Source organism: Solanum verrucosum, unplaced genomic scaffold (genome assembly GCF_900185275.1).
Source record: "Solanum verrucosum unplaced genomic scaffold, falcon-dt-bn FXZP01000282.1, whole genome shotgun sequence".
In the NCBI taxonomy this organism is placed as follows: domain Eukaryota; kingdom Viridiplantae; phylum Streptophyta; class Magnoliopsida; order Solanales; family Solanaceae; genus Solanum; species Solanum verrucosum.
Genome location: NW_026020198.1, coordinates 257,107 through 269,442, shown reverse-complemented (window position 1 = coordinate 269,442; position 12,336 = coordinate 257,107). Strand labels below are relative to the sequence as shown.

At 32.6% G+C, this 12,336-nt stretch overlaps 2 protein-coding genes across 2 annotated transcripts in view; one reads left to right on the top strand and one right to left on the bottom strand.

Moving 5' to 3' along the window:
- Window positions 1–12,336, top strand: part of LOC125829951 (G-type lectin S-receptor-like serine/threonine-protein kinase At4g27290) — a 320,066-nt gene that overhangs the window by 164,059 nt on the left and 143,671 nt on the right. The window lies entirely within an intron of this gene.
- LOC125829976 (uncharacterized) lies at window positions 4,132–9,065 on the bottom strand. Its single transcript, XM_049509208.1, has 5 exons — window positions 8,505–9,065; window positions 8,284–8,411; window positions 7,769–7,881; window positions 5,149–5,334; window positions 4,132–4,399 (listed from the first exon to the last, which is right to left on the bottom strand). The coding sequence occupies exons 1-5, from the start codon at window positions 8,909–8,911 to the stop codon at window positions 4,370–4,372; spliced, it is 864 nt and encodes a 287-aa protein (XP_049365165.1). The 5' UTR covers window positions 8,912–9,065; the 3' UTR covers window positions 4,132–4,369.

Genomic DNA, 12,336 nt, shown 5'->3' with positions numbered 1-12,336 from the left:
CTCATCTGGTGTCCAACTTTCGATATCATTGAAACTCTCGACTAAATTCATATTCGCTCTGAAAAGTACCATAACATAATATCAAATAGAGTGTGCCAAACAAATAAAGTACGTTTTATAATACATAGAATTAATGCATACATTATTTTTTCTTTATGTATCTTACCAAACGACCCCTAAAACCACCAATAACAACAAACTCAATATAATTTTATAGAAAGAGTTTGAAAAGAATAAAGTACACACATATTTTATTCCTATTTATAAATAGATTATTTTCGATATACATTCTCTAAAATCATAAAAGTAATTAACCACTAGAAAAAGTTCAAAGAAATCCACTAGGTCATAGGCAAATTCCTTTCAAAGGTTAAAAAAAATATCCACTTAGATACAAATTGTGACTTTAATGTTATGCTGATGCAATGGGCCTGAAATTCCCCTTTAATAATACTAATGTTCACTATACTACTACTACTACTTTTGTTTTGTAACCACTTTCACTATAAAGGGATATAAGACTATAAGGTTTCTTTTTCCAATATGGTGTAAGATGAATTATAAGGGCAAACATGTACTAATGCCTTGCCACTTTCCTCATTAATATCTTTGCTACAAATACACAATCACTTTTTTTCTTTCTTTCTCCCTAATAGCTACTATAGTATAGTCTATAGTACCACAAGTTTAGCACTAGCTAAAAAGAGTACTTTGATTTTACATCCACTTCTTTGGATATTTTTCTTTCAAATTATACCCCTCCGTTTTACAAAGAATGACCTAGTTTGATTTGACACGAAATTTAAGAAAATAAAAAAGACTTTTGAATCTTGTGGTTTTAAATTAAAGTTATGTCAAATTTACAAAATTGCCCTTTAATCTTATGGTCTTAAACATGTCACGTGGAAAGCTGAAATTAAAATGTTACAAAAAAAGAAAGAGTTCATTCTTTTTGAAACAGACTAAAAAGACAAAGAGGACATTCTTTTTGAGATGGATAGAACATGTTTTTTCCCCTCCTCCTTGTTTTTATTGTTTTTTTTAAAAAAAAAATAATCTAGTTACCATCCAAAGTCTTGATAATTTTGGTTTAGTTTGGACTACTTTCTTAGGTAATTTAATCGTAACCGAGTGTTGTGGTATAATGAATCAGATCATTCTATTCTTAGGGGACGTTTGGTTACTGGATAAGGGTAAAGTTAATACATGAATAATTTGGTTATTCATGTATTAATTTTATACCATGTTTGGTTTGTAAATAGAATCAAAATTATTCATGTATATATTTTATACAATGTTTGGTTGGTGCGTCTCTAAATGATGTATAAAAATTATTCATGTATTGATTTATGTGGTGTTTGGTTGCATTTTTGTAATTCTACATAGCTAATACTCACATAACTTATGAGGAAATCTATGTATAATAAAATTACATATTTACCCTTAATTTGTTTACTTAATTATTTATTTCTAAATCATTCTATTTCATATCCACCGATCCGTGGAAGAGACCAAGGAAGAGTAAGATAGATTTAGGGCCGGTAGGTGGGTCTAGAATAGATTCCCCATACGAGACTCACCTTTGGATTTCGTCTCGGTAGGTGTATTATTATACGAACATTCATATTAATATTAATTCACAAGATTAATGAGTAATTTTTTATTTATTTAAAAAGGACTGGCCTAACTCAAATTCTTTTAGTTTCATGATTCCCTCCACCCCATACACACAAACAAACCCAAAACTGTTTGCCCCCGACCCCGACCCGAACTGTTCCATTTTATTATTTGTGCACATCATAGTATAGATTTCTGCAACGCATCACACTATAGATTCCCCCCACCCTCACCCCCTACAAGGGCCTGTTGCAATTTATCTTGGATACAAGCTTTATAATTTTCTATTTAAAAAAAAAACGTGTATTAATTTACAATAAATTAAACAATCAATAAGTAATAATATATGTATTATAATACCTACCTAACTAATATTTGTATAATTAATACCTACATAATCAATACCTGCATAACTAATACTCCATATCTCTAACTGGTAACCAAAGACCCCTTAATGATTAAAAGAATTTGACTTTAATATTACGTATAAAAAAAAAAAGGGAAAATTTCATTAGGAGTATTATATTTAGCATCCGTTTTTGTGAAGAATAGCGAGTTCTTTTTAAAACGAAAGTGGCAGCATTTTCCTTTTGAAATATAGTAAAATATATTTTATTCACATGTATTATATACAAAAAAGCTCAATTCTAATTGAAATAGCGCTGTTACATTATATATGTTTGTAATTCAACTAACATTTAATTTAAAAATATCTTGGTCGAGAGTGCTGCGAGTAGTGTACAACAAATGGAAAATTAGAAGAAAAAATTAATCATGATTTTCATACAAAGTCAAATACAAAGGTCAACTATTTTATAGCATATAATCTGCAATTGTCAATTCGATGAAAAAAAAATTAGTACCTCTCCTGTTTCTTAATTCGTTTTAAAAAAAAATAAAATTTGATAATATTTTAATTTTAATTTTGGACGTGATTCGTTTAAATAACAAATTAATAAACATTTTCACTTTTACAAATTCATGATTGAGAAAACTTTTTTATTTTTTTAAATTTCAAGTAGAAAATTATTTCAATTTTATGAAATTTGAGTTTCTCGATAAATCAGAAATTACGGGAAGTTTGAGTTGAAACACAATTAAGCATTGATATAATGTGATGATGATGATGACTAATTTAACACCAAATGAAGACATGACTGACCACTAAATCAATCAGAAAAAGGAAAAGTATTAGGAAAAAAAAGAGAGTGCAAAATTCAAAAATAATAATTTAAAAAGGAAGTCAGTCAAACAAAGATTGATCTGACATCACTATTGATAGAAAGAAAAAGATGGCAAATTTCAAAACTGAGCATAGGCAGTGAGTAGTGGCATTTCTTAGCTAAATAAATATCCACTTGATGGAAACCCTACATCAGACCCTTTGCTAATAAACAACATTCGAATCAGCTTGTGTATATCTATCTCAATTATTTAACATAATATCCAGAGTTATGTAGAACAACAACAATAACATATCTAGTGTCATTTTTACAGGTGGAGTCTAGAAAGGATAGTATTTACGCAGACTTTACCTCTACAAGATAGAAAGACTGTTTTCAATAGACCCTTGATTGAAGTAATAACAATTTGATAGAAAAAAAACAATGAAAGTGAAAAGCTAAGACAATGCCTAAGAAAGCATCACAAAAAATGGAACATACACTACAAAAAAAATAAAATACGATAGTAGAAATGTAATAACAAGAAACTCCTAGAGTAATAGTTCGACTACTAAGCAAGCCACCGAGACTTAGGTAGATAAGAAAAAAAAAATGACCGAATGCTATACTTGAACAATGTTCTCCTATAATTAACAAAAAAGAGTTAACACATATAGTTATCTCTGTGTGAGCTACAAAACACGAGTAGCTAACGACTACATCTCATCTTCATGGGCTGAAACCCTTCCTCAAACTATACGTAAACGCATAATATTTTGTGCACCGGAGTTACTAAATTCAACTGACGGCAAGTTGACAATGCATTCTTTTGTCATAGCCTCTATTATACTACTTAGTCACTATTCATACACTGTTTGGCCGACCTACCTACATTAACATGTTGCATAGGCCCTTTGCCACCCAGAAATAATGCAGCAAACGTCTGTCTCATCACTGCAAATCAAGATTCTAAAATATTGTTGGATTTTTCTAACAATATTTTATGCACTTATTTTCTAACCTAATTCTAGACAAAGTTATGTAGAGAAACTGAACACAGCATCTTCTACTACTCATACATATGTGCAGACATCATATAGCAATGATTAAAGGGTAAGTTGGTCGACATATTAGCATTCTTGGTTAAAACATGACTTCACAAGCATTTGGCACTTTCAGAAATTAGTTACTCACAAATTCATCTCATGCTATCTAGTGACGGAGTATATACGAGAATTTGTTTTTAAGTTACTTGCACAGTATAATTTTATAGGCGACTCAAGGACATTAAGAAGCAGCATCAGCAATATGCTTTCAAGAATGAAATATTGATAAGTATATATATGCCCACCATTTTCATGCACCAATTTAATCTGATTTCTCAAAAGTATTTGGGATGTATGGCCAAACACTATCTAAGTAACCTGTAGTTTATTGAGGAATGGATGGAAACTGTATTTTCTTCCACTGTTACTCAGACGAACGAACTACATTGATCTACTTATAATGAGAAATGACATGTACATACTAGAAAATTTCCGTTAGAATATAATCAATAATACCACGTCACCTGCACTGCTACCACACAATCACCATCTTCTTACCAATGATGTCAGCAACTGCAACAAAAGGATATTTTTCTTAATATATACAGGAACGATACACGCCTATGTTTTACACCGTTACTGCATACATTCATGTTACTGGGAAAAATAGCCGAAGATGGCTGAAAAATTGACTCTGTATATAATCATGTGCAAAATAAGCATAGAAAGAAAACGCATGTCTACACCCACTCCTTTTGTTCCCCCTCTTAGGTGAACATGAAGAATTTCTAGTAGGCTAAGAAAACACCGAGTTTGTCCAAGAACAACAAAAAAGTGAGCAACTAAATGATATTATCAACTCTGCCTGAGCTCTTACACAAAAATGATCAATCGTTAACCAATTGTTGTCACAAGAAAATTAATCAAACTTCTTATTCCACCAGTTTTACAGTTTATTTCATCTTAGGGTTTAGTTCATGGGAAAATATAAGGCATAACAATCAAGATGCAAATAAAGTTCCATGACTTAAGTCAGGGGAGGAGGTAGGCTTTATCATATCAGTTCGGCAAAACCAATGGATTTTGCCCAAACATGAACAAAAAAATAAATTCAGAACTCAGTTATTAACCCTTAAGATCATTGTCCTAGAATCCAAAATCCATACAGGTTAAATCTTGGATCCTATCTGCCTTTAGTTCAGAGGGAATTAATTTGGTAGTTCAAACAGGCTAACCATGTTAGGAAAGGAAGAAACACTTCATACAAACAGCTATCACACCGTTAATATCCCCAAGTTACTGATTAGACAAGAGAACTTTACCTCAAGAAATTCAAAAGGGTTTCCACTCTTATAAACATCATTCTTCTTCAGCTTGTCTGTTGGTAAAATGCTGAACAAGAGTGTCCTCCATCCAATGAGTAATACAGCAGTACTCCCCATGGTAACTATTATGAAGTTGACTGGTGGTATATGACCCACAGAGGCAGCCCTTAGAGCTATACCCACCTGCAAAATAAGAGAAGCAGAGAGTAAATAAGAGTCAGCTCACAATCAAGAATCCTTGACCCCAAGAAACGGAAGAAAATTGATAGGCTGATGCGAGTATTTTAGACAAAATCCATGATCAAAGTCATGCTCCACACAAGTGGAAGGGACTGAGACCTGTCTACCTATGTAACCTTATTTCTAAAATTGCATCACATTTTACTAATCTATACACTTATGTTTGCAGTGAACAGTTTTTCATGCTACAATCATAAAACATTATACCATGTTCAAGTTTAAACATACAAATAGTTAGGGATGGCAATGGGGCGGGGCGGGAGTGGAGCGGGGTAGGTTATGGTGTTTGTGGGGCGGGGTGGGTTAAAGCTTTTGCGGGTGTGGGGCGGGTTGTGGGTTTGAAAAAAAGATCTTTTCAATTCATAGATTCACACATTTCATACCAGTTTTGCACGTTTTGGGCACTGGCCATATGATGAATAAAAGAGTTTTATGAAAAAACTGTTTGGAGTGGCCAAAAACTAGAAAGAAGAAAAAAGTTAGTAATCAATTCAAAACTATCAAAAAACCGTTACAGACATGTTTAAAAGAGTTATAAAATTGCATTATAGAGCTAGACTAACCTATTAATTTCAGCAGTTAAACAAAAATATTACGCAATTAATATATTAGAAATTTTAAGTTAAAAATGTACTGAATTCAGTATTTTAATTTTTTTAAGAAATTATGTGGGGCGGGATGGAACGGGTTTGTGCGGAGCTGGATAAAAACAACACATCATGTTATGCAGGGTGGGTTGAAATCTTAGCGGGTTTTCCCCGCAACCCCCCCACACCGCACCATTGTAATCCCTACAAATAGTTTCCCGAGACAAAGAGGTAGCACACATGATAGGTAAGACACGGAAAATGTCAAACAAATTACGTAATTGACAGAACTACTTCATCATTCCATGACTATAATGAAATTAGTGCCCACCGAATCAAGATTCGAGGAAAGCTTCAGACTAGAATGTGGTAGTCATCTACCAAACTCTAATTGAAGGCCAAAGGTTGCCTAGTAAGTTGACAATAACTTACCCACCAGCATCCATGGAAATGTCAAAGCAAGCATTGCATACCAAATATTAAGAAAAATACTACTTTAAACAAATATAACCCTATAATTTTACCAAAGACAGTAGAGAGTGAGTGCAACAGGGGCAAGATCCCCCCATGTCTGATTTGTTACTTCTTACTACTCAAATCAAGACTTTTCCATTGCCATTTACTTGACGCAAGACAGCATCTTCCCAGCCAACACCACTGAATAAATTAATATTCTTTCTTACTGTTGCCACTGCTGTTATTACATGGACTTGTGACGAAACTTAGGCAGAATTTCACTAACCATATATATTTCTTCCAATCGGAAAAGTTGCAATATATCATATATGAACACCTAATTGTAAACATTGAACTAAAACACCAATTTTCACAAAATCATTTAACACTTCAAGCACCAAGCAGTAAAAAAAAGTGACTTGTAGATGAGAACTAGGGGTTTTATTTCTTACAAGAGTTTGTCCAATGAATCATAAGCAGAATGACTTAACCATATATCTTTGCCTCTCAGAAAAGTTTCAATATATAAACACCAACTTGCAAAAATTGAACTAGACTGCCAGCTTTTACAAAATTAGTTAAAATATTCTAAAATTAACTACCACATGACGAGGGATTCACCAACTCCATCCCCTTTATGAAATCAGAGTCTCGACCATAAATCTTGTGTATCTATAATTTCACTATCTTTTAGAAGAGAATCTAGTGACTATTAAATCACCTACTAGATAGTGGAAATTTTCATCCATAGATTTCTCATTGTTATTTTGTTATTATGTCCACAAACATCAAGTCTATCGGAACAACCTCTCTACCTCTAAGGTAGGGGTAAGGCCTGTGTACAGTGTACACTCTACCCTCCCCAAACCGCACTTTGTGGGACTACACTGGGCATGTTGTTGTTGTCCATAAACATCTAAAATTGGTCAGTGTATTACTGAATAAAATTAAGATTAAGTACATGTCACAAATTCTTTCCTTTGCAACTAAGTGTTTCTTTCTTTCTGAAATGATAGTAAAGCCAATGTTCTATAAATTCGACTCCACCCAAGCAAGTTCCAAGTTTTAATATCTAGCTCTGTGGTAGTTAAATAACAACCAGAGCTTACAACTACTCCTAGTTAAAATGGTGAAATGGAGGCATTCAACCAAGTTTTTAAATTTCCGAGTTAGACAAGTTGATTATCTAGACTTGTAAATAGGAAGCCCGGATAGTCAAAAGTTCAGTCACTCATATGATGGATTTCTTTGGTATCCACCAGATAATTAAACTAGCCCACCACAACATCCATAAATTACAGTATCCAATCAGCTAGAATGTAAAGAGGACTTACCGGAATGCCTAATGACCATGATTTAGTAGCAGCAATGAAAGCCTTAAACAGACCATTCTTTCCTTTACCATCCTCCCCAAATCCTCCAAGGAAATACGCACTCAAAAACCAACCTAAAGAACCCACAACCATCATCAAAAATTCGAACTTTATGTTCAAAATTCGGGATAAGGCACAAGTACCTCTAGATTACGACCGAAATCTCATAGACACACCTTTAACTAAACTAAGGTCATATTACCCATGAACTCATTTTTTGGTAATTTTGTACATCCTTTGACTTACGTGGCACACTCCGTGACTCCACTTAGTAGAGACACATAGGAGATGTTTGGATGCCGCATAGGTCAAAAAGGTGTACAAAATTACAAAAAAATGGGTTCGGGGTAATAGGACCTTAGTTTCGTTAAGGTTTATCTACAAGATTTCAATCATAGTCTAGGGTACTTGTGCCTTATCCCTTCAAAATTACATAAAAACTTCAAAACAGAAGAATAACATCACAATTCCCTTACCAGCAATGAAAGGGTCAGCAGTTCGCAGTGTTTCGGGGTCAAAAACAGTGAACCCATGACTGAACCTTCCAATCGCAGAGAACAACAACAAAACCGCAACATCTCCACCAGCTAACAACGCCACCCAACTGAAAATAAAAACCCAATTCAACAACACAATCACATAAACAAACTGATCCAAAGCAACCCAATCAGATAAAAAACGCACAAAAACAACTTACCCCCATTTATTGATTTTATCACTAATCGAATTAGAATCGGGTTTCTCAAACTGAATAACACCTTCCAGAGGAACACTATCTTGACCCACGAAGGAAATCGAATCCTCTGGGCTAAAAGAAGCTGACCCATTACTGGAATTAGACGATCCAGCAGTACTAGTAGTAGCAGTCGAAGCTTCACGAGGTGCACCGGCGCCGGAAGAAGAAGACTCTGCATTAGCTAGAGTGATGGGTTTTGGTCCATTTTTTGAGCCGTGAATTGGGTTTTTAGTGGAAATTTGAGTGGGCCGACGATGGGAGAAAAGGGGAGGAACTGGATGGGTGAATGTGAGGGAACAACGATGAGTCGCCGATAAAGCTCCGGCGGGAGCTTGGGCAATAAGGCTCATTGTTCCCACAACTTCCATTTCGTGGCTATCGTTTGATAAGAAGATTCCCGTTTTGGGAGTTTTGGTTTAAAATATAAAAAAAAAATTGGGACATTGTCAGCCTTGGAAAGGGTAAGGCTGTATTTGCCAGAAAAAATTAAGTGGTTGGAGAGAAAACCTAAGAAAATAATTAATTTTAGAAAAAACCCAACCAAAAGATTTGGAAAAAAAATAATATGTTGACAAGTCATAATTCTTGTCTGTTTTCTTTAACTGCCCTTAAATTTTGTAAAATGATTTGAATTGATCTTTCAATAATTGAGGTTAAATATACTGTAAGGCTTAGAAATTGTATACGGTCAGTGATTGTAGTGTTTGATGATTTTGAACTTAGATTATGATAGTTGAGACTATTAGTAATCCATAAAAACTTTTGAAAAGATAATTTATACTGTGAGATATTTATGCATACTTTAAAAAATCTAAATATATTGTTACTCTCCGAATTACTGTCGGTTCTCAGTGAAACCCCTGTCGATGTGTGATGGTACCGCTATAACAGAAGGATGCTCATCATAGCAGTCTCAACCCAGTCAAGACCGCTACAAAGTTTAAATAACAATGTTTATATGTAATATAAAAAAATAAAAAATAAAAAAAATCTCGTATATCAATTTCTTACTTTTCTCGTTAACAAAATACATTACTATATTATAGAAGACTTTAGGAATGACTACCATTGTGTCAATAAGATCACTATTAATGTCCAACATATTTATAAAATATATAAGTGGGCTCCACCACCTTCCACTTAAATACTACATATTATATATTATTAATTACTATACTATAATCACTACTAATATCCAATATATTTATCAAACTATATAAGTGGGCCCCACCACCTTCCACTTAAATACTACATATTATATATTAATTAATATACTATATATGACTTAAATACTCCATATTATCTATTACAATAATTAACAATTATTTGACACTTTCAATTCTATCAATGCCATATAAATTAGGATAAAAAACCTAAGATATAATACTTAAATATATTTAAAAATAATATAAGTAATACTATACATTACAATAATTAACAGCTTAATTATTTAAAACTTATATAAAAAATTTAATTGACTCTCTAAATTCTATTGTTACCACATAAAATGGATTATATAATAAACATATATTGTTTGAAATTGACGAAAAAGAAACAATAAATTACAATAATTCATAAAAAAATAGTCCACTCCAAAAAATCTATCAATTAACAACATATATTGTTTGAAATTGACGAAAAAGAAACTATAGATTACAATAATTAACAAAATAAATCTCTCGACTCCAACAAATCTATCAATTAATGCCACATAAATTGGGACATGGCAAATAACATATATTATTAAAAAATTAGGTTCAAAATGTACTATAAAATACAATAATTAACAACTTAATATATTAAAGAGACATATAAAAAATGGTTAATATTTGAAATTCTGCCTGTGCCACATAAATTAGAACAAAGAGAGTAATAAATATTATTTTCAAAATTATGTAAAAAAAAAAAGTACTACAAATTACAATAGCTAACAATTTAAAATATTTTAAAAATCATATAAAAATTTCAATAACTTCTCAAATTCCATAATATGACATAAATTAAAATAATAAAATAATATATATTGGACCCCGGCATGGGGTCCTATATCTAGTAGTTTGACAAGAACTTAAGAAGTCGTTTTCTTTCTTCTTTATTTTCGTTTCGTTAAGAGCCGCACATCTACCTTTGTTTACCATTGGTGTTGTCATTTGCTCGGTAACGAATTAATCAATTATTATAATTTCCTTATTTATTTTAGGACTATTTTGTCTTTTGTGTAGTTTCCTTGAAATAGAGAAGGAAAAAAAAAATGTCAATTGATTAGAATTTGAATAATTGACAAGTGGAACCAAAGAAATTTTTTTTAGGACAATCCTGGTTTACCAACCACACAATGTCTAACCATATCCAATTCTCTCTCGATATGTTCCTCAAAAACCTTATTAGTTTTTTTTGTGTTTTAAGCAATGATTGATTTAGGAGGGGAGAGGGTATTCACCCCACTCCCTCGATAAATGTTTACATTGTATATATGATCTTTTAGTGTGTATATATAGAAAGAGATTTTGAATTCTCTAGACACAAAACTAGACGTTAACTCAGTGGTTTAAGAAGTGGCTGAGCCAAATTTTCAATAAGGGGTTTCAAAATCTAAAAAAATAGGCACACGAAGTAGCCGAAGGGGGTTCGACATCTATTATATATACTTAAAAAATTATTTTAACTATGTATAAATCATATGATTTTTCGCCGAAGGAGGCTCGGATGAACCCCTCATTCTAAGGTGGTCCCGCCACTGGGTTTAAGGGTTTAAAATTCACGGTTAGGTTCCAAGTTCAAAATCTAGACACTATATTTTTATTTTTCAAACCCCCTTAATGAAGTACGGCTATTTACTTATTTTTCAAACCACAGCTAAAAACTCATAGCAGGCCTGAAAACTGGTCGGCCTACGTAATGTTTACGAAAGTTTAGGCCCAGAGAAGAAACAGAAAACGTTGGATAAGGCCCATCAAGTTCAAATCCTCATGGGCTCAAATTGCGTGTTTAGGTTAGTTGGGCCGCTTCATGGTCCAGCGTTGTTGTCAAATATAAACATTCTAAAATGGGAAACTTATAGAAATCTCAATAATTTAGGAACTAATTACTTAGTACACGCTAGTTTATAATATTATGAATCTTACAAGATTTTGATAAGTCCAGATATATGTACCTTTGGATATATGGGGTCAAAATTATGTGTAACTTATTCTAGATACACTATATCCAAGTGGATTCGCATGTATATGAGATACATAACAAATCTCGCTCGCTTCCCTCCCGTCTCACTCACCCCTCTCCTATTTATCTGGGTCTATCTCGTTCGTCTCTCTCCCTATTTTAGTTTATATGGTAGCAAAAATATATGTGCTTAGGTGTATTTTCTCAACATATGATAGGAAATTGTTAATTAGTGATAAAATATGTAGGCAAAATTAATATATCGATGTATGTCTAATAAGATAGCTTTCCCATCCAAATAAAGCCCACTTGAAAGAGAAAAATAAAGTCCACAATTGCAGCCAAGTTACCAATCAAAATTGAACTTATTCCAACAATTGATATAAATATATAATATTTATATATATATATATATTTTTATTTTTTTCATAATCTCATTTTGAAACACGAATCAGATTCATAAGGAACAAAAATTGCAAGAAGTGGTATCACTTGCATTACAAGTAAAAGATGATTGTCTTCAACAAATATTTTGGTACAAACATGATGACTATTGACTAGCAAATAACAAAGATTAATCGAATCAGTCTGGACTGTGTTGGGATGGTCGAAATCTCTTCATTCTTAATTA